Source organism: Nycticebus coucang, chromosome 9, assembly GCF_027406575.1.
Source record: "Nycticebus coucang isolate mNycCou1 chromosome 9, mNycCou1.pri, whole genome shotgun sequence".
NCBI lineage: Eukaryota > Metazoa > Chordata > Mammalia > Primates > Lorisidae > Nycticebus > Nycticebus coucang.
In genome coordinates, this window is record NC_069788.1 from 90,783,049 (window position 1) to 90,810,812 (window position 27,764).

General features: G+C 34.8%; 1 protein-coding gene across 10 annotated transcripts in view; it reads right to left on the reverse strand.

Moving 5' to 3' along the window:
* UNC79 (unc-79 homolog, NALCN channel complex subunit) overlaps positions 1-27,764 on the reverse strand; it is a 261,375-nt gene that overhangs the window by 151,570 nt on the left and 82,041 nt on the right. For all 10 annotated transcript variants that reach the window (XM_053603363.1, XM_053603359.1, XM_053603354.1 and 7 more), the window contains one exon: positions 3,518-3,582. Coding sequence is in view for 9 of the 10 variants with exons in the window: in XM_053603359.1 (XP_053459334.1) it covers positions 3,518-3,582 (65 nt within the window). In the remaining variant the exon portion in view is untranslated. The remainder of the gene's footprint in view (positions 1-3,517; positions 3,583-27,764) is intronic.

Genomic DNA, 27,764 nt, shown 5'->3' on the forward strand with positions numbered 1-27,764 from the left:
CATCAAAATTTATAAATTATATATTACCTGATGATAAAGGCCCAGTGTGAAAATTTTCCTTACATTTTCCTTAAGTTTCATGCTTCCTTAGATGCAATGAATAACTACTTTTGGGTGTGTTAAATCAGGGATTAGAAAACTTTTTCTGTAAATACTTTAAATTTTGTGGGCCACAAGGTCTCTGCCACAACTACTCAGTTCTGCTATTTTAGCATGAAGTCAGCCATAGACAATATGTAAGCAAATGAGCATAGCTGTGTTCTAATAAAACTTTATTTATAAAAGCAGGCACCAAGCAAGATTTAGCTATGGGCCAACTGTCTTAGATAATTATCTTGGATCCAAGGTACTTCATATATTGGACTTCAAATAGAACCAGATAAAACCAAAAACAGAATGCAATGTAATAAACTGTAAGTTCCAATATATTTTCATCTTTAAGCCTATCACAGCTCTTAACTAAAATGTATTTTTTTACAGCCTATTGCAACACAAATAGATGATATTTTCTCTCTTGGCAAATCACTAGTGCCTAGTGCTATAGCTCACTGTTGTGGAGATGTTAGGCTTTTGGTGAGAATTAATTCACTTTCCCTGCATCTTTCCTGTGCACCCAATATAGATCTGCTCTCAAGTATCATTGCTTTACCCTCTTTTCTAATGAGGGATTGATATCTCACTCAGGTAATATTTTTTTTTTCATTCCACTCAATAGGAGAAACTCCTAGAATGTTGGAACTATAAAGAGTCGTTCAAGATCTGCTATTTGACTTCTGACTTGTTTAACGACTTAGTCAACATAACCCACTGGATTTGCAGCTAGTCTGCAGGCAATGCTGTTCTGTTCTGAACAGGTCACTTTACATGCATACTAATGTGTCTGTCGCTGACTAGCACATTAAAAATGATTATTTTTCTGTTTATAAATATAACATATGCCTAATGTAGAGGCTTAGAAAAACAGATAATGGGAAAGAAGAAAATTCAAATAACTCATTGACCCTCCAACCATTTCACTGCAATCCCTGGTAGCATACTAGTGAGTATTAGGGTGTTGTTTTTCACTATGAATATGAACCTAAGTAATTTTTAAACTAAATGAGCACTATATTCCATATAATTTCATAACTTTGCTTTTCACTTAACATTGTTCTGTAAGCTTTTAGATGGTGGATACCCTTGATTTGCAAACCATGTGGTGACAGTGTAGATTTGGGAGCATTCACAAAGAAACAACACCCTGGAGCCAGACTTATTGTAGGTCAAAAACAGCCCCAGCACTGAAGCATTGGAAAGAATATTATCTTCCTGAAAAGCATAGATTAAAAATAGAAAAAGAAACTCTGTAGGAAAACTGGAGTTCTGAAAATAAGAGTTTGGAGGTGATGAAAATGTCTTGGAACTTGATAGAGGTGGTGTTGGCAAACACAATGAATGTACTAAATGCCACCGAATGGTTCGCTTTAAACGAGTCAGTTTTAGTTTATGTAAATTTCACCTCAGTAAATTTAAAAAATGACAGAAAGTCAGACGGTTTGGCCTTTCCAGGAAGACTGGCTACTGGGAGAAAAGTAAGGCCAAACCCAGAGGAGTTGACTGGGCCATTTGCCCAGAACAGAAAAAGAAAATCTATTTCCTGATTATTGTTATGAGTAGGGGTCCAGAAAGTATTACTAACTAGCCAGGATATCAGAGGACACCTGAGGATGCAGCCGAACTCAAAATCTAAAAATTAAAAATAAAATAACTGGAGAAACCAAAGAGAAAGGACCTCCTTCCTACTGAAGTCTAAGTGAACCAAAAAAGGGAGCTAGAACTTAGGCAGGAAGGAGAAAGGAAAGATATAGAAAGAAAAGGAAGAGGGAACCATGAAAGCCTCATCCCTATGAAGGATCAAGCTGAACTCCATGAATAATATATAAGGGCTATCTGCAAAGTATCCAGTCATGTAATATTAAAAAATAGAGACAGGGGCAGTGCCTGTGGCTCAGTGAGTAGGGCGCCGGCCCCATATGCCGAGGGTGGGGGGTTCAACCCAGCCCCGGCCAAACTGCAACAAAAAAATAGCCGGGCGTTGTGGCGGGCGCCTGTAGTCCCAGCTGCTCTGGCGGCTGAGGCAAGAGAATCGCGTAAGCCCAAGAGTTAGAGGTTGCTGTGAGCCGTGTGACAACACGGCACTCTACCCGAGGGCGGTACAGTGAGACTCTGCCTCTACAAAAAAAAAAAAAAAGAGAGAGACATACATTTCTGGATGCTTTCCAGACACACCTCTCATGAACTCACCTATGTGTAACTCAAAATATCCTTACACCAAAGAAAAGCACCTTGGAACCCCCAATGTCTACTAAAGTTCAGTAGCGTGTATATAGGAGAATAGGAGAGACCTGTGCTTCCATTGGTGGGTTACTGTCCCCTGCTCTTCTCAACATAATTTCATTCAATTTGCCTTTATAAAAGCAGAGATTGAATATGTATAATTGAATATGTATAAGGATGCCCCTTGTTAGTATGATATATCTAGATGATAACCTATTATTGGTACTCCTCTGTCACTTTTGGTATAGGTAGCATATTTGGGTTTATTTTATATTTATTAGATCACATTTTATCTTTTTTACTTTGTTTCTATAAAGTGATGATGTTTGTTTTCTATTATATGGTAATCTGTACCGTCTATTTCTGTATAGAACAAGGGAAGCAAACTGCCATGACACCAGGTTCTCAAAAGTTAACTGTGAACTCTAACCATTTCAGTTAGCTCCACTCTTCATAATATAAAAATTAACCCTTGCAAACCTAGACACAGGTCCATCCAGCCAAGTCTTTTACAGCTAACAAATATACCATAAACAATTGTGTTAAAAAGTGTGATTATTTTTCTTAACATTTAACTTTCAAGATTTAGGGTTAATAGCAGGACAGAACCCAAGAATAAGGTTGGGAGTCAGAATACCCGATTCTATTTTTAGTTTTGACGCTAACGGGCTGTGCAACCTTAGGAAAGTGACTTAACTCCCTAAACTCCTATTTCCTTACCTCTTATGTAACTTTCCATGTTCATGCTGTCCAAATACTTCCCAGTCTTTTCAATTGTGTCATATTTGTGATATGGCCTAAGAATTAACAATCGTATCTATTTTTGTCTTGAATTTGCATAAGGACTCTTAATTTGTAGCATATCCATGAAAATGGGGGGAAAATACACTTCCCTGAATTCATTTCCTGAGGCAGAAGCTGCTTAAGGACTATGTAAGTGTTTCACTGTTTAACTCAGTGCTACATAGCATTCAGCTTTGAACTCATAGCAAAAACCTGCAGACACCACTATTCATTGCTCTCTCTTGACCGATCTGCCAAAGTACAGTCAGATTAAACATGGAGGTGTTTGAGATTACTATGACCACAAGCCTCTGCTTTATGGAAGCGGATGCAATCTACTTCACTTCATTCAGCAATATGCTCCTAATAATTTTACCACTGGCAATTCAATATAGCACCAGACCTAATAAAACAGTACCTTCACAGCTGGTTTGTTAATTGCATTGTGGCATTCAATGTGCTGGCAGTGGATGGGATTCCAAGCTGTAAAGCAAAGCAGAGCTGATGAATACTTTACACAGAAAATTATTTGTGCCCAGTAAAAATAGATACTTCACCATTTTCTTTTTCCTAAATAGAACCGCCATCAGAAAGCTTCCTAACAGAATCATTTTTTAATCTATGACAAAATTTTTTTAAATCAGGCAAAGATATCACAACTCCATCCATTTTCCCAGGAGTATATAATATGGAATACACTACACTACTTCACAATGCTAGACCATTAATAATTTCTCAAAGATTTTTACAACCATGCTTTCACTTGATCCTCAAACAACTCTGTGAGGCATGTACAGCAGACTATTAATCTCATATTAGAAGGAGATAAAGTTAAAATGGTTACTTGATATGATCATAGAGTTAATAAATGACAAGCTTGATATGATCACAGAGTTAATAAATGACAAGCTAGGACTAGAACCTCTATCTCTTTGTTCTCAATACTCTGCTCTTTCCATCACAGTATATTCCATTAAACATCTTTTGGCTCCAGGAAGCATTTCAAATTGATGACGGAAATAAATAGTCAGGCATTTTTCCATTTCCTACGTCTTCCCCATCAATTGTGGAGACAGGCAAGATGACTTTCTTGCCCATATGAAGGGTATCTCTCTCCATATATGACCCACACACTAAATCTCTACTAGTTCACTAATATCTAACTCTTTAATTCTCTATATGTAGTGAATGAGGACAAGAATCAAGTGACCGAGAATAAACCAAGTGACTTTAGATCTGGTCACTTGGTTATCATCATCCTGATTATTCTACAGCCCAAAGTACCTAGTTAACAATGTTCCATCATAAAAAACATATTCTAGATTTACATGGTTAAAAATAGGACATTTTTCTAATATGCCATATTCTAAACTTATAGGACTATGATGACCTATAGGACCTGTTCTTAATACATAGAAATTTGCAGATGAGCAGATATTCTTAGTTATACATTTAGTTATAATTCAAAATACTTATTATTAATGATCCAAAACTAATTTATGCTCCAAACATTTCAAAACATTTTTTATCTAGGAGTGTCCCAACTTTAAATCTTCTATCCTATTATTAGGCCATGTATAAGATTATTTGGCTAGTTAGGGATTTAGGAAAACATGGTTACCAAAGCCATTGACCTCTAAAAATATACAACAGGTCTATTTATTTTAAAAAGTATATACCAGAGACCACTACTCTAATAACACAGTATCATGTTGATTATGTTCTTAGAGAGAAAAGAAAGAAGAAATAAATGAATAAATGAAAGAATGAATAAAGATATTATGTGGGTATAGGCCCTTTATACCCATAAGATGTGTTTCTCATATGTAGTAAAGTCAAGATGAATATAAAGAGTGGCAACAAGTTTTCTTTTGCAAATGGAGGCATTTAGAGGGAAAGATTGCCTTTAATCAATACATGAATTGCAAATACATGGGACATCTGCCCCATTCTTCTAATCCCAAACTCATGACATACATCACTAGTCCATTACAGCATTTCTTCCTGCTGAGTCCAGAAGTGGCCTTAGGTTTGTTTTTACTACTGTACTTCAAGCAGTCACTACTTATCAAAACAGAATTGGCACACATGATGAAATCTGCTAACCATCTCTAAATCAGTGTATTATAAGATTGCTTTATAAGTATTAAGAAGTTCTTGACACTTACAAACAGAATATTCAAAATACATAACAATGCTATGGCAAAGGCAAAACAAACCAGAATGTATACAAGCCATAGTACTTGATCAGAGATCTAAATATTCCTGCTCTGTCAGAAATTGCTTTTTATGTAGATAGTGGAGATATCCAAAGGTCTTCATTTTTTATTCCATTTTTACTGAGTATAGTTGTAAAGCTGGGCAGGGGGACTCACTCCTGTAATCCTAGCACTCTGGGAGGCCAAGGTGGGTGGATTGCTTGAGGTCAAGAGTTGAGATCAGCCTGAGCAAGAGGGAGACCCTATTGCTAAAAATAGCCAGGCGTGGCATGCACCTGTAGTCCCAGCTACTTGGGAGGCTGAGGCTAGAGGATCACTTGAACCCAGGAATTTGAGGTTGCTGTGACCTATGACACCATGACACTCTACCAAAAGTGAGACTCTTGTCTCAAAAAAAAAAAAAAAAGAAAAAGAAAGAATAATTTGTAGGATAATCCATTTAAATTCATCAAAGCAAAACTGGATTTAAGCTTACTAGAACAGTGATTCTCAGCTTTTGCTGTGTATCAAAAATCACCTGTCAATATTTTTAAAATACGATGCTTTGAACCCATGTTAGGTCTTCTGAATCAAAATGTCTGAAGATAGAACACAGGTATTTGCAATTGGGAAAAGTACTACAATTGATTTTGTTATAGGGACGATCAATATGCCTTAATCTCATGGCAAATACAGTTGTAATAGATCACCATTCAAAAATAATAACAAAAATATATGGCATAAAACACAGCAGACAATTTGCCCTCCCATCATAAATAACTGGAAAACTAAAAAATATGAAACACTATTTTCAGAAATTGGGCTATAGGACAGTGATCCTTGAGAGAAAAGAAATAGTGCAGAGAGCCCCACAATCACCCTAGCTTTCTTCCTGGAAGCAATTTCCAGACTTTGGCTATAGAAGGGGAAACATAAGCAGAGTAGGGTGATTTTGTTGAGTTGAGAGAACAGAAACTAGAGTTTAGAGAAGCATAGTAGCTGTAATTTGCTGCATAGAGTACTGAGAAGAGGAAGCTATGCAAAGAAAGAGTCCCAGAAATCTAAGTAGGTGTCCTTTTAGGTCTCCAGCTTTATACTAAACTGAATATGTATAAGATAAAACTCCATAAGGCTGGGTAGAGAAAACCTGTTGGGGTTCTGTAAGCTATAAAATTCCTAGCGTTTATACAGGGCTAGGAGATAATCACATTTCAACCAACCAGAATCAAAGGAATTTATTGAACACTTATAGCAATCAGTAGACATGTTAGGAGAGTCATACCTTAGAAATAGCACTAAACTAGCATTAGAAAAAAAAAGCTACCCTAATCTCATCCTAATAAAGCTTAAGAACAATCTTTGAAAAGGTCAAGCTGATCCACAAGTAACTTGACTGATAAAACAAACCTCAACACACCATAAGGGAGGATAGCAAAATCCAGGCACTCAATAATGTAATATCCATGAACTTCAGCTTCCAGTCAAAAATTACTTGGTATTCAAAAAGGAAGGAAAATGTTACTTAGAACCAGGGGAAAGACTAATCAACAGAAACAAACCTAGAAATTACAAAAATGAGGTAGTTAACAAGTATTTTAAAGCAGCTATTATAAATATATTCAAAGGAAAACATAAACATAATGAGGATAGAAAGGGAAAATAAAATCAAAAATGAAATGACACTTCCAAAAATGAAAAATACAATATTTGAAAATAAAAACTCACTAAGTGGACTTAATAGCACAATAGATAATGCAGAAAAAAGGCCAGTGAATCAGGAGACATGACAATAAAAACTACCCAAACTGACATACTGGAAGAAAAATAAACAGAGCTTCAGTGAACTGTGGGAAAATCTCAGGCACTATAAATTACACATAATTTAAAGTATAAAAGAAGCACAAAGGAAAAATATTTGAAGAAATAATGGCCAAAATTTTTCAAGTTTGATGAAAAGTGTCAACCCACAGATCCAAGAAGCTCAATGAATCCTAAGCAAGATGAAAGCAAAGAAAAATCACACCAAAATCCATTATAATCAAATTGATGAAAACCAATGATAAAGAGAAAGTCTTAAAAGCAGCCAAGGAAAAAAAAGACACATTACTTACAGGGGAACAAAGATAAGAATGATCGCTGATTTCTCGTCAGAAACAATGCAAGCCAGAAGACAATGGAACGACATCTTTAAAAGGCTGAAAGAAAAAAACTGTCAACCTAGAATTCTATACCCAGTGAAAATATCCTTCAAAACTGAATATGAAATAAAGACTATCTGAAGGTAAACACTAGCTGAATTAAGAGACTTAATTGCCAGCTGAGCTCCACACAAGAAATGTTACAGGAAGTTCTTCAGACTGAAGAAAAATGATATCAGATGAAAGCTCAGACTTACACCAATGCATAAAGAGTGCTGGACATGGTAAGTATGGTGAATAATAAAAGACTTGTACTCATAATAACATGTTGTTACAAATGGTTGACTAAAACAAAAATATATTAATGAACTGAGGCTAATAACATATATAGAAGTGAAATGTTTGATAAGGAGAATAAAAAGGATATAAGAGGAAAAATTAAAATATGTAAGGTTTTTAGAAGTAAACTAGTATAATGTTATTTGAAGGTAGACTGTGAATTAAAGGTACATATTGTATACCCTAGAGCAATTTTTAAAGTGGTTTATATAAGAAAATAAAATAAAGTGGTTTATATAACAAGCAATACAGAAATAAAATGGAATACTGAAAATATTTAATTCAAAAGAAAGCAAGATATAAAAAAGAAAAGGGAAAAAGAACAGATGGAACAAATAGAAAACAAATACAAGATGACATACTAAAGTCCAAATCATATTAATAGTTACATTAAATGCAAATAGTCTAAATAATAATTTACACTAACGTAAATAATCTAAAAGGCAGAACTTGTCAAATAGACTTAAGTTTTCAAAAAACTATGCCCAAATTATATGCTACCAATGAAAAATACCCTCAAAATACAAAAGCATTGATAAGTTAAAAGTAAACAGAAAAAAGTATACCATGCAAATACTAATTATAAGAAAGCTGGAGTATCTATATAAATATCAGAGAAGCAGATTCCAGAATAAAGAATATTACCAGAAATAAAGAAGGATATTTCACAATGATAAAAAAGGTTCAATTAATCCAGAAAACATTGTCATAAATATGTACACATCTAATAAGCTGACAAAACTGAAAGGAGAAATAATGTCATAATTACAGTTATAAATTTCAATAATCTCTCAATGATTGACAAAACAAACAGACACAAAATCAGCAAAACACAGGACTTGAGCAACACTCTCAGACTACTTAACCTAATTTGTAATATTAGAAAACATGAAACTTGACCAACACTCTCAGACTACTTAATCTAATTGATAATAATAGAAATCTCCACTCGACCACTGTGTAATACACATTTTTTTCAAGCACATATAAAACATTTACTAAGATAGATAATATTATGGCCCATAAAATAAGTCTCAAGATTTAGATGCTGCTACATCTGTGGCCACAACGTAATTAAACTAGAAATCAATAACACAAAAATATCTAGAAAATCACCAAATATTTATACATTACAAAACACTTCTGGGTGGCACCCGTGGCTCAAAGGAGTAGGGTGCTGGCCCCATATACAGGAGGTGGTGGGTTCAAACCCGGCCCTGGCCAAAAACTGCAAAAACAAAATAAATAAACAAACAAACAAAAAAACTACTTCTAAATAATTCATGAATCAAAGGAATATTAGGAAATAACCTAAGCTGAATGAATACATAAAATTCATAATACATTTCTGGGAAGCAACTATAGAGTGCTTAATGGGAATTTGATAGCTTCAAATTCTTATATTAAAAAATATAAAAGGTCCAAAATAAGTGATTTATTTCAATCATAAGAATATAAAAAAGAACAAAACTCAATGTTAGCAGAAAGAAGAAAATAATAAAAATAGAAGCAGAAATCAATGAAAGTGAAATCAGAAAGCCAATAGAGAAAACCAATAAAACCAAAAGGTGGTTCTTTAGAAATTCAAGAAAATTGATAAGGCCCCTAGCCAGCCAGATGAAGAAAAAGATAGAAAAATCATGAATTACCAATGTGAAGAATGAAAGGTAGGACATCACTACAGATCCCACAGACATAAAAATAAATCTGACAACTTGAATGAAATGCTCACATTCTTCAAAAGACACAGATTACAAAATGTGACTCATTAGACAATAGAAATAACAGACTCATAACTATTAAAGAAATTATATTCATAACATAAACCTTCATAAATTGAAAACATAAAACTTTCCCGCAAAGAAAACTCCAAATCCAGATGATTTCACCAGTGAATTCTATTAACCATTTAAGAAATAAATAACATAAGTTCTACATAAACTTTTTCAGAAATTAAAAGAGAAAGAAACATTTCCCCACTCATTTTATGAGGTCAGTATTACTTTGTAAAAAGAACTAGATGAAACCATCATAATTAAAGTAATGTAGATCAATAACTCTCATAAAGAAGAAGGCAGAACATTCAATAAAAACTTAGAAAATTAATTATGGCAATATAATACAGCATGACAACATGGAATTTATCCAAAATTGCAAAACAAATCAATGTAATTTACCATATTAACATAATAGTATGATAAAATCTTATGATCCTCTCAATAAAAACAGAAAATGCATTTGACATTCACTTATGATTAAAAGTCTCAGTGAGCAAGAACAGACGGTAACTTTGGCAATAAAAGCAGCTATTAAGTACAGCTAACATCTTATTTAATGCAGAAAACCCAAATACTTTCCCCCATGAACTCGGGGAAAAAACAAAGATGTCAATTCTCAGAACTTCTATTCAACATTAAACTCAAGATAGGAAGAAATGCAATGAATAAAAGAAGGAGAGAAAGGAAGGAGGGAAGGAAAAGAAAGTAAGGAAGGAGAGAGGGAAAGAGGGAGAGAGAGAAGAAAGAGAAAGAGAAAGACACACAAATTCGAAAGGAGGAAGAAAAATTAAAAATTATTTGTAGAAAGCACAATTACATATATAGACAATCTTAAGAAACTTAGAAAAATGCTACAAAAATAAATGAATTTAGCAAGGTTGCAGAAAATAAAGTCAATACACAAAAATCAATTACATATCTACATGTATCAATAAATATTAGAATATTAAAATTTTTAAATTTAAATAATTATGCTTTATAATAGCATCCAACATCATAAAATATTTAGGAACACCTTTCACAAAATATTTGTAAGATCTGTACACTAAAAACTAATGAATACTGTTCAGAGAAATTAAAGAGGATCTAAATAAATGGATAGATATGCCATGTTCATGAATAAGAATACTTAATATTGTTAAGATGTCATTTCTCCCCAAATTAAACTATGTTTTCAAAGTAATTCAATTCAAAATCCAAGTAAACTGTTTTATAGAAATGATAAGCTAAGAGTAAAATTTACATGAAAATGAAAAGGTGCTAAAATTTCCAGAACAATTTTTAAAAATAATCAATCTGAAAGATTTATACTACATGATTTTGAGACGTTTTATAAAACGACAGTAATCAAGATCATAAGATAATGCTATAAGGATAGGCAATGAGACAAAATATAGAGTTTAGAAATAGGCACACATTGTGGTCAATTACTTTTCAACAATTACAGTCAGGATAATTCAATGTGAAAGGATACTCTTTCAACAAATTGAACTGAAACAACTGCATATCTTTATGGGGGAAAAAAATTCAACCCTTACCTTCCTACCATATGCAAAAATTAACCAAAAATGGTTTAGATACTTAAATGTAAAATCCTAAATTATAAAACACTTAGAAGCATAGTAGAATTTCTTTGACTGAATTTTCAATCTTAGGAGAGACTAGAGAAAGAATCACAAAAGACAACAATGATACATTTACCAAAATTTAAAATTTCTTCTCTTTGAAATACCTAAAAAGAAAAGCCCCTGGCTGAGAGAACATGTTCACAGCATGTTGAAAAAAGTCTTATCTCTTGAACATATAAGAAGGTAATAAGATAAGCACCCCAATTTAAAAATGTTCAAAAACATCTTTGATAACATCAGACACACAAAAAGATATCCTAGTGACCGATAAGCACACAGCAAGATGCTTACAATCACTATTTGTCAGAGAAATGCAAATTAAACAATGTGATACTATTACATGGCCATCAAAATGTCTAACATCTAAAAAAAAACCCAGCGATCCTAAACATAGACAATAATGTAGAACAACTCCCACACATTGCAGGAGGACATGTGAAACGGTACAACCACTTTTGAAGAACTACTTATAAAATTAAACATACACTTACCATATGATCCAGCATTTTCACTGCTGGGTATTTATCAAGAGGACTAAATACATATCTTCATAAAAACACTTTACATGAATGTTTGTATCTTTAATGATAATAGCTAACAATGCTCATCAAGGGGTGAATGAATAAACTAATTGTGATACATTCATACTATGCAACAATTAAAAAGGAATGAACTACTGATACAGCAACATGGATAAATCTTACAAACATTACACTGAGTAAAAGAAACAGATACCAAAATGGTACACATCCTATGATTTTACTCATATAAAATCCTAGGACAGGCAAAACTAATCTATAACGACAAAAAACAGATCACTGGTTCTTGGAGGAGGGAGTGTGGTGGATTAATGGAAAAGAGAAACGAGAAATCTTTGTAGAGAAGGAAATGTTCTATATTTTGATTAGAGCGTTGATTACATCAATGTATGCAGCTGTCAAAAGTTAACTCATTATGTACTTAAATTGGGTCATTTTATTGCACAAAAATCATACCTCAATACAACTGATTTTAAAAGGAAAAAAATGAAAGGACCAATCAAATATACAGGGAGGATGTAAAGTTCATGTGCGATTTTAAAATAGTTTCACATAGTAAATTGCACACAAACTTTATGGACACCCTGTACACGTCTACGGAAAGGAAACATCACAGCAAGACTGAGAGGAAGCACGTGTCTGAAAATGGTCTAGCTAGTCTATAAATCAGTAGATTTTAGGAAAGTATGTGGCATCTGCAACATGATGCCAGAACACACAGCCTTGGTAAAAACAGGAGTAGAAGAGTCATAGAAATTCAGAAGCAAAAAGGGAAACTAATGGAATGGGATAAAAACAATTTGAATAAGACATATACTAATGTAAGCAAACTAAAAATAAAAGAGCAAAATTAGAGACCCTCAGAAAAAGCAAAAAATAGTAGAACTTCAGGGAGTGGGGAAGGGTCAATTATGTTATAGGGTAAGCCAACCTGAGAAGAAGCTAAGAATACAAAAGGAAAGATAAATACAGGGTGGCCTTAAAGTTCATGTACAATTTTAAATTGCACACTATTTTAAATTATGGCCACCCTGTATATGAAAATAGTGGTCATAACAGCTTCAGAACACCGAAGATGAAAATCTAACCTAGCAATTATAGGTATTCCTGAGGAATCTAGCAAAAACATAATCAGAAGGAAAGCAATAAATAATAATAATAATTGAAATAACAATAATTGAAAACTTCATTAGTGAGAAATTTCCTGAAAAAGATTGAAAAAGGAACTGAATTGGAAGATTCAAAGTGCTCTTCACATTACAAGCACAAATCAAGGGGAAGAAATTCGTATCTAGTAATATTTTGGACAACTTTTTTTTTTTTTTGAGACAGTCTCAAGCTGTCACCCTGGGTAGAGTGCTGTGACATCACAGCTCACAGCAACCCTCAAACTCTTGGGCTTAAGCTATTCTGTTGCCTCAGCCACAACGCCTGGCTATTTTTTTTGTTGCAGGTGTCACTGTTGTTTAGCAGGCCCAGGACAGGTTTGAACCTGCCAGCTTCGATGTATGTGGCTGGTGCCCTACCCACTGAGCTACAGACGCTGCCAAGACAACTTATTTTTAAATAATCAGGAATTATCAAAAATAAAAAAAAATAAAGAGATTCCTATAAAAGACAAAATCACACAGGTCTAAAATTTCTCTTCTTAAACTCTAAATGCCAGAAAGCAATGAAGCAATATTTACATATCTTTCACAGTGAAGCAGAGTTTTCTTTCACATGTAAAGCAATAGAAAGACTTTTAAAAATACGTTTGCATTCACAAAATAAACATGTAATGTATATTCTACTATTGAAAATATTATAGAAAAAAATTTAGGTTTCATTTCCAGAAATGACAAACAAGAACATTCAAGCTAATTCTCCTACTGACAACAACTAGAAAAACTGGACAAATTCAAAAACACACCAAAACAACAGAAAGCGTTATGGGATAATTATAGGGTTATGATCCTCAACAAGAAGACATTGGGAGGTGGATCTGTCATGTGAGACCACTCCTCCTCCTTTGCCCACTTCTCTATTTGTCAATTCCACAAGATGAGCAAGTTTCAACAGACCCTTTGAACTAGGAAAACAAAATTTGGAATTTAGAGATCTGAAAATCACTCAAGATTATAGGTTGGTAATATCCCAAAAGGCCATGCCCTAGGAGTAAAAGTAAACCATAAGGACACCAACCCTCACAGGGACTGAAGATCAGCCTCGAATCATCTCAAGAATAGACTACTGGCCTTTTTTTCTGCACCACATTAAGGTGACCTGGATTGGTAATGACCTTAACTCCTTGCCAGAAACAAATTAAATCCTCTCTGAACCTCAAATTAGCTCTATAGTTTTTACATCTGAGGTCTTGCACACACTTTAAAAATAACCATACATACAAGAAGACAAGAAAACAGCAGAAACAACCAACAGTAGAATCAGAATCTCCAGGGATCCAGAATATCGAGTTACCAGAAACAGATTTTTAAAATACTATGCTTAACATAGTCCATAAAGTAAAAGATAAGTTGGAGAATATCAACAAAGAACTGGAATACATACACACACACACACACATATATGGACCAAACAGAAATTCCAGAACTTAAAAATATAACATGGGGGTGAGATTGGGGGAAGTTCATCCAAGGATACAAAATTTTCGAAAAAAAGATACATAAGAACCAAAATTAAGACAATAATTGAGAGGCTAAAGAATTTGTGAACAGGAAGACAAGACAGAAAAAAGATTCATCATGAAACACAGAAAAATGAAATGCGGGAGGGGAATACAAAAAGTATGCGTAGGATAATGAGGGAAAGGTCTAACATATGTGTCACTGGAATTCCAGAAAGAGTGATGAGGATATGGCAGAAGTCACTTTTGAAGAGATAAAGGAACTTGCAGTTGGAGCCGTTAGTAGGAAACCTAGTATTAGACTATCCTTTCACTGGACAGAAGGCAGGAAGCAACTGGTTGCAGACCCCAGGCATACATTTTAACACAGGGCTGCAATCCTTTTTAAAAAGTAAAGCATACAGGGCGGCGCCTGTGGCTCAAGGAGTAGGGCGCCGGTCCCACATGCCGGAGGTGGCAGGTTCAAACCTAGCCCTGGCCAAAAAAAAAAATAAATAAATAAAAATGTGATGACCAAGGGCACAAATGTTTAAAAAAAAAAAAGTAAAGCATACAAGTTAAGTTCTACATTCACCTTGGCTATCTGCCTGGTGACATTTTTAAGCTGCAGAAAGGGGAAATGGAGCTCAATAAGAAATAAGCATTTTTAGTGGGTAGAGGAAACAGATTTTCAGTGGGTAGAGAAATCAGAATAAAGAAATGCTAAGGCAAATGAAATTGGTGAGTAAATGTACCGAATAGAAGGACACTGCAGAGAAGAGGGGTTATAAATCTGTGCAAGGGTGCCTCTGGGATCCTTGGCTTAATCCTAAACTGCATGTGCTCAAGAGAAAAATTCAGAAAGAACTAGCAGAGAACGGCTGTTCAATAGTTGAAAACTGAACAGATTTTTAGAGGTCACAATGTGTTAGGGATACACTGTATTTCCAATGTCATCAAAATGAAGAACTTTGGAGAACGCTCCAAGAATTCAAGTAATCATTGATAAGTCACATCTTAGGAATGAAGACTGCCCTCTGGGCGGTTAACAAAAATACACAGCATTCCTTTATTATCCTTTTAATGTCCATGAGATCAATAACAGATGACCTCTAGTTCCTTTTTTTTTTTTTTTGAGACAGAGTCTCAGTCTGTCATCCTGGCTACAGTGAAGTGGTGTCATCATAGCTCACTGCACCCTCACACTTCAGTACTCAAGTGATCCTCCTGCCTCAGCCTCCAAGTAGCTGAGAGTACAGCACACATCACCACATCCCACTTATTTTTCTATTTTTTGTAGAGATGAATTCTCACTCTTACTCAGGCTGGTCTCAGACTCCTAACAACAAGCACTCCTCCTGCCTCAGCCTCCTAGAGTGCTGGGATTATAGGCAGGAGCTACTGTCCTGGCCTCTACTTCTTTTCTGATGTTAGACATTTGTGTCTTCTCTCTATACCTCTTTTTTCTAGGTAAGCCTTGCTAGAAGTTTATCAGTTGTATTGACATTTTCAAAAAAACCCAGTTTTTGGCTTTATCGATTTTCTCTATTGTTTTTCTGTTTAAAATTATACTGAATTTTTAATAATTTTATTATTTCTTCTGTTATGCTTACTTATATTGCTTTCTCTGATTTCCTAAGGTAGAAGCATAACTTATTGATTTTAAGCATTTTTTTAAAATTTTTTTTTTAATTTTTTTTGAGACAAGAGTCTTACAGTCACCCTGGATAGAGGGCCGTGGCATCACAGCTCACAGCAACCTCAAACTCTTGGGCTTAAGTGATCTTCTTGTCTCACAAGTAGCTGGGACTACAGGCACCTACCACAATGGCTAGCTAGTTTTTCTATTTTTAGTAGAGATGGGGGGGTCTCACTTTTGCTCAGACTGGTCTCAAACTCCTGAGCTCAGGCAATCCACCCACCTTGGCCTCCCAGAATACTAAGATTACAGGTGTGAGCCCCTGCACCCAGCCCAACTTAAGGATTTTAGATCTTCCTTTTTTGTAACCTTATTTTTTAATGCTATAAATATCCCTCTAAGCACTGTTTTCACTATATACCACAATTTTGGAAATGCTATAGTAATAGGTATGAAGTCTGACAATTACACTCATGAACTCATTCTAGAAAGTGCTACATGCCTCATTGCTGAATATCACTAAAGTCACCTTCACCCTCCTCCCCTTGGGAAGCTATATAATTTCAAAGCAATTTTGTAACTCTTTTTCTGGAAAGGCTGTCATTGTGCACAGTCTGACAATTAAGCTGTCATTGTGCACAGTCTGACAATTAAGTTCATGAACTCGTCCTGGGGAAAGTGCTTTGAATGGTGAGTGAGGTGCTGGTGTTAGTGCACAGCTTCCCAAGCCGAGCACTTTGAAGGTGGCCATAGTGATAGTCAGCAATGAGGTATGCAACACTTTTTCTAGATGTCAGACCTTGTATGCATTAGGACTTAAGGCAAAACTGACATACCTGGCTTAACAAATGATAAAACTAAACCCTTGAGAAGGGCCTGTGGGTGGTAAGGGTGATAAAGAGAAGTGAGTTGATAGGTACAAACATACAATGAAATGTTAATAGAAAGAGTAAGTTCTAATGTTTAATAGCAGAGTAGGATTGATATTATAAACAAAAATGTATTATATATGTATATGTAAAATATATAAAATATATATATATACACATATATATGTGTGTATGTAGAAGAGAGGACTTGAAATAGTCCCAATACATAATTATGATAAATATTTGAGGAGATGGACATCCCAAATACCTTGATTTGATTATTAGTCTAAGCATGTAACAAAATATCATGTGTACTCCACAAATATGCAAAACTAAAAAAATTTTTTAAAGACCAGAAGCCAGGAAGGTTATGAAATCTAAAATTTTAAAATATAAATAAATAATAAAACTAAGCCCTGACAGAAAAAGGTGATCCACCAATAACTTCATTCCAGCAAATGCAAAATACCAGCTTCAATACATTTTAGAGGAAATGAGATAGTCCAGAGTCTCTACAATATAATTCTTTACAAAGCCTTTACAATACAATTTTTTCATACAAGAAAAAATTTACAAGAAATGTGAAAGGGCTAGAAAACAAGACTCCTAATCAACAGGAAAAAAATCAGAGGAAGATGACTGGAATCATATCAAATTAGGAATAAGTACTTTAAATATGTTAAAAATAAGTACCTTACATATGTTAAAAAACATAGAGAAATGAATCATTAACATGATTTTAAAAGGGAAATGTGAATCATTAACATGATTTTAAAAGGGAAATGAAAACTCTAAAAAAGGATGAAAAGAAAATTCTAGAACCAAAAAATAGAATGCTTAAAGCTAATAATTCATTGGATGGTCTTTTAAAAAAACAAATTGGACACAGCAGAAGAAAGGATCAGTAGACTTGAAGACAAGTTAATATAAATCCAAACTAAAGCACAGATCAACTTGTTTTTTTCAAAACTGGAATAGAGACTTCTGGGACAATATCAAATATTTTTTAAAGTTCCAGAATGTGAGAAGAGAAAGAAAGGGGTAGAATAAATTTCTAGAGAGGATAATGTCACAAATTTTTTCAAATCTGATGAACACGAAATCACGGATTCAAGAAGCTCAGCAAACCCCAAGCAGAATAAATACAAAGATCACCACACTTAGGTCAATGTTAACAAAAATACGAAATAACAAACATGAAGAGAAAATCTTAAAAAGAGGCAGGGGGAAAATATCACACTACATTCAGAGATGCAATCATAAGAAGGATATACAATCTCCAATCAGAAATAATGAATTGACATCTTTAAAAAGTTAAATGAGAAAAGTCTTACAATATTCACTATTTACAATGGAACTATAATAAATAGCAAACTAAAAAGGTAACTAGAACCTAAATTAAAATCACACTGTCCTTAATAACACGGGCAAAGAAAGATAGATCAATAGAAATTTTTTAGTATTTTAAAATGAATGCTAGTCAAAACACAACGTATCAAAATTTATGAGATGCAAGTAAGACACCACTTAGAGGGAAATTGATAATTTTAAATAAATAATCAGAAAAGTTTTAATGTTGAAACTCAGCAGTCTAAGCTTTCACTCCAAGAAGCTAAAAAAAGAGGAGAAATTAAACTCAAGAAAGTTAAGGGAAGAAAACAGTAAAGAGAAAGGCAGGAAGCAATGAATGTAAAGAACATAACATACATTTAGTTATTTAGTTAGTTAGTTAGTTAGTTAGTTAGTTAGTTAGTTAGTTAGTTAGTTAGTTAGTTAGTTAGTTAGTTAGTTAGTTATGACAGTCGCCCTGGGGTTGAATGCTGTGGCATCATAGCTCACAGCAAACTCAAACCCCTGGGCTCAAGTGATCCTCTTGTCTCAGCCTCCCGAGTAGCTAGTTTTTCTATTTTTTCTTACAAATGGGGTCTCATTCTTGCTCAGGCTGATCTCAAACTCCCAAGCTCCGGTGATCCACCTGCCTCAACCTCCCAGGGTGCTAGGACTACAGGTGTGAGCCAGGTCACTTGTATTATTTTTTTCTCTGTTTTTTTTTCAGGATAAAAGCCGTACATCAACTGGAAATAAATGAAGCTTCACAAAACTGATATAAAGGAGATCAGAAAAACCCTACAGCTTGATACTTATGGCAAAATATTCCCTCAAGTTAGGAATCAAGCAATGGTATCCATTCTCATCACTTCTAGTCAACAGAAATTCTGTTCTGAAGGTCCCAGACACTGAAACAAAGAAAAACAACCCAGCAATGAATGATATAAAGATTGAAAAGGATGTAGCACAGATGATACTATTGTCTATACAGAAAATCAAACTATCCAACAAACTATTGGAACTAATAATTGAATTTAAGAAACTCATGGGATAAAATATCAACATGCTAAAATGAGCTGGATTTCTTTACACTAGCAATGAACAACTGAAGTTTTAATTTCAAATAATGCCATTTATAATAGCATCAACAAATTTCCACACATAGGAATTAACTTAATGAAAGAAATTCGAGAAATATACACTGAATGCATAGAGCACTACTGAGAGAAATTTTAAAAGACCTCTCTAGTGGAGAGATATATCACATTCATGGATTAGAAAATGCAGTATTGTTAAAATATCAATTCTTCCTAAATGGAACCACAGATTTAACACAATCAAAATCAAAATCCTAGCAGGATTATTCGTGGCAGAAATTGCAAGCTGATACTAAAGTCTTATGGAAATAAAATAGCCAAGATGATCAAAGTAACGGAACAAAGAGTTTTAAACTCTCTGACTTCAAAACTAGCAAGCAAAAGTGTTTAACATAGTTTTATTGGTATACAGATAGACATACTGACTGATGAATCAAAACAGAGTCCAGAAATATACTCACAGGCATATGACCAAGGGACCAATAAATTCAAAGGGAAAGGATCATCTTTTCAACAAAGTGTGTTAAAACAGTCCATAGGAGATAAATGACCCATACTGACCATACACAAAAATTAAACTTAAGAAGGATCATAGACCTAAATGTGCAAGATAAAACTATAAAGCTCCTGGAAGAAGAATATCTTTATAACCTTGGAGAAGACAAACATTTTTTTACACAGCAAAATAAAAGCACTGACCATAAAAGAAAAAAAAATGATAAATTTAATTTTATCAAGAGTAAAAACTCATACCCATCAAAAGACACTGTCAGGAAAGTAAAACAGCAACCCTTTGACTAGAATGAAATATTCGAAATATATAAGTGTGGCAAGTAACTCATTTCAGACTAAATAAAGATCAACTACATATCACAATAAAAAAAGACAAAGAACACAATTAATAATTGGAAAAAGACGTTATCTGGATGAATGACCAATATGTTTATAAAAATGGGCTAAATATCAGTGATCAAAGAAATGTAAATTAAAACCATCAGATACGCACCCACCAGAATGACTAATTTTTTGTTTGTTTGTTTTTGAGACAGTCTCCCTCTGTCGTTCCAGATAGAGTGCACTGCAACCTGGAGCTCCTGGACTCAAGCAATCTTCCTGCCTTAACCTCCCAAGTAACTGGAACTAGGATCTGGCTAATTTTTTCTATTTTGGGTAGAGACAGGGTCCCACTCAAGGTGGTCTTGAACTCCTGAACTCAAGTGATCCTCCTGCCTCAGCCTTCCAGAGTGCTAGAATTACAGGTGTGATTCACCATGCCTGGCCAGAATGGCTAAAATTAAAAACAGATATAATTGCAAGTGTTAAGAGTATAGACCTGCAGGGATACTCAAACTGCGGCCCGTGGGCCACATGAGGCAGTGTGATTGTATTTGTTCCCGTTTTGTTTTTTTACTTCAAAATAAGATATGTGCAGTGTGCATAGGAATTTGTTCATAGTTGTTTGTTTGTTTTTTTTTTCACTATAGTCCAGCCCTCCAGCGGTCTGAGGGACAGTGAACTGGCCCCCTGTTTAAAAAGTTTGAGGACCCCTGATTAGAGCAACTGAAATTCTTATAAACTGTTGGATGAAATGTTAATAGCACAATCACTTTAAAGAAGTGTTTAGAAATTTCTTATAAATTCTATGACCCAGCAATTCCACCCCTAGGTGTATACCCAAGAGAAATAAATGCATATGTTCACAAAAGACATGTACAATGTTCATATAAGCTTCAGGTATATTGGCTCCAAACTGAAAGCAACCCAAATATACAGCAAGAGGAGGATTGATTAAACAAACTGTGCCGTATTCATACAATGGAATACTCAACTAGTAACAAGAACTACTAATATTCTCAACAACATGGATTAATCTCAGTAGCATTATGTTAACTGAATGAAGTCAGACATGAAAAAATACGTAGTGTTTGATCTACATTTATATGGATATCTGAATTAGATGAATATGAATTATGTAGAAACCAGAGTAGTGATTGTCTCGGGGCAGGAGAAGGAAGTGCTGAGTGGATGACGGATACTATCATGTTCTGAGGAGAAAGAGACTTTCTACTTTCTTTATCTGGGTAATGATTACATGAGCATTATATATTTGTCATAATTGATCTAGCTGTACATTTGATATTTGTGCACCTAACTATATACAAAATATACCTTAATGAAGCACTGTTATCACTAAGCAAAGAAAGATAATGCCTGACAATTTTCCAAATTGACTGAGGACATCAAGCCAAAGATCAAGAAATCCTATCAATCCCCCCAAAAGACAAAATATAAGTAACATCATAAATAGATATATCATAGTAAAGCTGTCAAAATCCAAAATAAGGAGAAAGTTTTTTTTTTTTTTGAAACAGACTTTCACTTTGTCACCCTGTAGAGAGTGCTGTGGCTTCACAGCTCACAGCAACCTCAAACTCTTGGGCTCAAGTGATTCTCTTGCCTGGGGAGCCAGTAGCTGGGACTACAGGGGCCCACCACAACACTCCAGGATCTCGCTCTTACTCAGCCTGGTCTGGAACCCCTGGGCTCCGGCAATCCACCCACCTCAGCTCCCAGAGTGCTAGGATTACAGGTGTGAGCCACCTAGCCCGGTCTAGGAGAAAAAAATTTTAATGAAAAAAAAGGCAGTTTGCCTTCACCAAAGCAATAATTGACAAGTGAATTCCCAATAGAAACCACGAAAATGAGAAGGTCATTAAATACCTTCAGAGCATGGGAATAAAATGACTGCCAGTCAAGAATTACATACACCAAGAAAATAGCTTCACAAAATAAAGGTAAAACAGACATTTTCAGACAAACACTAACTGAGCAAATTTATCCCTAGCAGAATGACACTGAAGGAAATATAAATAGACATTTTTTTCATTGTTAAATCATAGCTGCGTACATTAGTGCAATCAAGCGGTACAATGTGCCGGTTTCATATACAATCTGAAATATTCTCATCAAACTGTTCAACATTTTCTTAGTTATTGTATGTAGACATTTGTATTCTGCCTTTAATAAGTTTTGCCTGTACCCATTCTAAGATGCATCATAGGTGTGGCCCCACCTATTACCCTCCCTCCACCCTAACCTCCCCACTCCCTTCCCCTTCCTTGGCCCTTTCCTCATAGTTTTGTGCTATAGTTGGGTTATAGCCTTCATGTGAAAGCTATAATTTAGCTTCATAGTAGGACTGAGTATATTGGCTACTTTTTCTTCCATTCCTGAGAAATACTTTGCTAAGAAGAATATGTTCCAGCTCCATCCATGTAAACATGAAAGAGGTAAAGTCTCCATCTTTCTTTAAGGCTGCATAATATTCCATGGTAATACATGTACCACAATTTGCTAGTCCATTCGTGGGTCGATGGGCACTTGGGCTTCTTCCATGACTTAGCAATTATGAATTGGGCTGCAATAAACATTCTGGTACAGATGTCTTTGTTATATTGTGATTTTTGGTCTTCTGGGTATAAACCTAGTAAAGGAATTATAGGATTGAATGGCAGGTCTATTTTTAGGTCTCTAAGTATTCTCCAAACATCCTTCCAGAAGGAACGTATTAGTGTGACTTCCCATCAGCAGTGTAGAAGTGTGCCCTTTTCTCCACAACCACGCCAACATCTCTGGTTTTGGGATTTTGTTATGTGGGCTACTCTTACTGGGGTTAGGTGATATCTCAAAGTAGTTTTGATTTGCATTTCTCTGATGATTAAGGATGACGAGCTTTTTTTTTTTTAAAGAGCCATAGTCACTTTTATTCTGACCATCCAGTAAAATGCATAGTAAGTATTTTAGAGAATATCTTTAAGACTCACACATATATGTCACACACACTCACAGATGCATGTTACAGAAATGAAATATCATAAGTTGTGTTAAAGTCTTCTTTTCTCTTAATGCTATATTATAAATATCTCCAAGACAATAAGAATTTATTCAATTCATCATTTTAATTAGTTTTATAGAATTATATTCTTCAAAAACACATTTATTACTGAGGATGTTTTGATTTTTTTAATACTGTTGCTTTGGTGTTGTTTATCCATTAGCCGATTACACACTGTCTCAAGTCTTGATATTTAGCAGTGAAAGTTTCCCATTTTTCTTTTACTTTCTTTTTTTTTAGAGACAAGATCTCTCTCTGTCATCCAGGCTGGAGTGCAGTGGTATGGTCATAGCTCACTGCACTTTCATACTCTCGGACTCAAAGAATCCTCTTGCCTCAGCCTTCCAAGTAGCTGGAACTACGGAAATTCAGGCCACTACACCCGGCTAATTTTCTTCTCTTCTCTTCTCTTCTCGTCTCATCTCTTTTTTTTTGTTATTATTAATTTTAAATCATAGCTGTGTACATTAATGCGATCATGGGGCACCATATATTGGTTTGACACATTTTCATCACATTGGTTAATATATCCTTCCTGGCATTTTCTTAGTTATTGTGTTAAGACATTTATATTCTACATTAACTAAGTTTCACATGTACTCTTGTAAGATGCACCGCAGGTGTAATCCCACCTATTACCCTCCCTCCGGCCATCCTCTCCCCTCCCTCCTCTCCGTCTCCCCATTCCCCAAATTCTTAGGTTATAACTGGGTTATAGCTTTCATATGAAAGCCAAAAATTAGTTTCATAGTAGAGCTGAGTACTTTGGATACTTTTTCTTCCATTCTTGAGATACTTTACTAACAAGAATATGTTCCAGCTCCGTCCATGTAAACATGAAAGAGGTAAAGTCTCCATCTTTCCTTAAGGCTGCATAATATTCCATGCTATACATGTACCACAATTTGCTAGTCCATTCGTGGGTCGATGGGCACTTGGGCTTCTTCCATGACTTAGCAATTATGAATAGGGCTGCAATAAACATTCTGGTACAGATGTCTTTGTTATATTGTGATTTTTGGTCTTCTGGGTATAAACCTAGTAAAGGAATTATAGGATCGAATGGCAGGTCTATTTTTAGGTCTCTAAGTATTCTCCAAACATCCTTCCAGAAGGAACGTATTAGTGTGCATTCCCACCAGCAGTGTAGAAGTGTGGCCTTTTCTCCACATCCACGCCAACATCTCTGGTTTTGGGATTTTGTTATGTGGGCTACTCTTACTGGGGTTAGGTGATATCTCAGAGTAGTTTTGATTTGCATTTCTCTGATGATTAAGGATGATGAGCTTTTTTTCTTGTGTTTGTAGATTGTGTGTCTGTCTTCTTTAGAGAAGTTTCTCTTCAAGTCCCTTGCCCACCCTGAGATGGGGTCACGTGTTCTTTTCTTGCTAATACGTTTGAGTTCTCTGTGGATTCTGGTTATTAGACCTTTATCGGAGGTATAACCTGCAAATATTTTCTCCCATTCTGAGGGCTGTCTGCTTGCTTCACTTACTATGTTCTTGGCTGTGCAGAAGCTTTTTAGTTTGATCAGGTCCCAGTAGTGTATTTTTGATACTGCTTCAATTGCCTGGGGAGTCCACCTCCTAAAATACTCACCCAGGCCAATTCCTTCAAGAGTTTTCCCTGCACTTTCTTCAAGTATTTTTATAGTTTCATGTCTTAAGTTTAACTCTTTTATCCAGTGAGAGTCTATCTTAGTTAATGATGAAAAGTGTGGGTCCCGTTTCAATCTTCTACAGGTTGCCAGCCAGTTCACCTAGCACCATTTGTTAAATAGGGAATCTTTTCCCCATTGAATGTTTTTAATTGGCTTGTCAAAGATCAAATAATGGTAAGTAGCTGGATTCATCTCTTGGTTCTCTATTCTGTTCCAGACATCTACTTCTCTGTTTTTGTGCCAATACTATGCTGTGTTGATCACTATCGATTTATAGTATAGTCTCAGGTCTGGTAGCGTGATTCCTCCTGCTGTGTTTTTATTGCTGAGTAATGTTTTGGCTATTCGAGGTTTTTTTCTGATTCCATATAAAATGAAGTATTATCTTTTCAAGGTCTTTAAAATATGACAATGGAGTTTTAATAGGAATTGCATTAAAATTATATATTGCTTTGGGTAGTATAGACATTTTAACAATGTTGATTCTTCCCAGCCATGAACATGGTATGTTTTTCCATTTGTTAACATCTTCAGCTATTTCTTTTCTTAAAGTTTCATAGTTCTCTTTGTAGAGATCTTTCATGTCCTTTGTTAGGTATACTCCCAAATATTTCATCTTCTTTGGCACTACTGTGAAAGGAATAGAGTCCTTGACTGTTTTTTGGGCTTGCCTATTGTTGGTATATATAAAGGCTACAGATTTATGGGTGTTGATTTTGTAGCCTGAGGCATTGCTGTATTCCTTGATCACTTCTAAAAGTTTTGTAGTAGAATCCCTAGCGTTTTCCAGATATACAATCATATCATCTGCGAAGAGTGAAAGTTTGATCTCTCCTGACCCTATGTGGATACCCTTGATCACCTTTTCTTCCTTAATTGCAATGGCTAAAACTTCCATTACAATGTTGAAGAGCAATGGAGACAATGGGCAACCTTGCCTGGTTCCTGATCTAAGTGGAAATGATTTCAATTTAACTCCATTCAATACAATATTGGCTGTGGGTTTGCTGTAGATGGCCTCTATTCGTTTAAGAAATGTCCCTTCTATACCAGTTTTCTTGAGTGTTCTGATCATGAAGGAATATTATCAAAAGCTTTTTCTGCATCAATTAAAAGAATCATATGGTCCTTATTTTTTAGTTTGTTTATGTGCTGAATTACATAAATAGACATTATTAAAGAAAAGAATTTCCATCCCAGATAGAAGCTTAGAAATAGAAAAAATGACAAAGAGCAAGAAAAAAGAAAATCTAAGAAATAATGACTGCATAGAACGATAACGATTACATTAATACATCATTATGTATACAGTATATATCAGTGGTTCTCAACTTTCCTAATGCCACGATGTATTTTCATTGTTTCAAAGGGGTGGCAACCCACAGGTTGAGAACCACTGGTGTATATATCATAAAGCATAGCATGAAAATCAGGAAGGAGCACAAGGAATTAAAATCTTTTGTCACTTACAGAAGAAGGCAAATGTACTATCATATACTGGACACTGGTCAGTCAAGAATGCATGGTGTAATCTCTACAGGGAATTATGAAAAAATAGTAGAGGACTGAATAACTTACTACCACAAAGATTGGGGAAGAAATACTTAAATATACTTGGTGCAAAAGAGACAGAAAGGATAGGAAAAAAGAAACCAACACAGAAAAGGCAGAAAAACAGAAGACAATAGAAAAATTGTGGATTTAAAACCAAATATATTAGTAGTTACATTACAGATACATAGGCCAAAGATGCTCTAGTTAAAAGGAAAAATCATGAATATTGAACTTAAAAAAGCAGCACGAACTATATGCCACATAAAAGACATGCACAAAACATAAGAATACAAAAAAGTTGAAAATAAAAAGACAAAAAAAGTTATACCATGAAAACACCTGTGAAAGATGCTGTAGCTATATTAAGATAAAGTAGATTTTAACACAAAAAGCATTATGAGAGATAAAGACATGCATTTCGAAATGGCAAAAGTTTCATTTACTAGGAAAATATTGCATTCTAAATTCATATTCACTTCATAATGCAGTACCAAAATATATACAACAAATGTTGACAGATTTACCAGGAAGAAAAGACAAATCCACAATCATAGTCCGAGATTTTAACACTCCACTCTTGGTAATAAATAGAAGAAACAGACAAAATTGCAATGAGGATACAGGACTTCAGAACTACATAACTACCAACTTGGTTTAATTGACATATATAGAACACTGCATAAGCAACTGCCAAATACAAGTTCTTCCTAAGTATACAGAAACATTTATAAAAATAAATAAATAACATAAAAAATACTTAAGAATAAACTACATGAGAGATACGCAAGACATCTACACAGAAATCTATAAAACAGCATTAAAAGCAACTGAAAAAACCTAAATAATAATAAATAATGAAGAAAGACACCATGTTTATGGATTGGAAGATTCACTATTATAAAGATGTCACTTGCCCAGGTTGATTATCCCAGCATAGACTCAAGACAATTCAATCAAAATCCTAGCAGTTTAAGTGTATGTATATGTATATGCTTAACAAACTCTTTAACTTAGTCAAGGGCTAAGAATAGGCAAAATATATATAGATATATTTTTTTGAGACAGGTCTCAGTATGTCACCCTCAGTAGAGTGCCGTGACATCACAGCTCACAGTAACCTCAAACTCTTGGGCCCAAGCGATTCTCCTGCCTCAGCCGCCCACGCAGCTGGGACCACAAAACCCACCATCACACCCAGCTATATTTTTTGGTTGCCGTTGTCATTAGAGGAGAAAGAAATGGAAGAGAAGGAGAAGGAACAGAGAGAGGGGAAGGGAGGTGAGGACAAGGGGAAAAAATCGAGCAGCAAAAACAATACAATGGAAGGACTTGTGCTGCTAAATATCAAATTTATTATGAAGCTACAGTAACTAAGACAGTATGGCATTGGTAAAAGG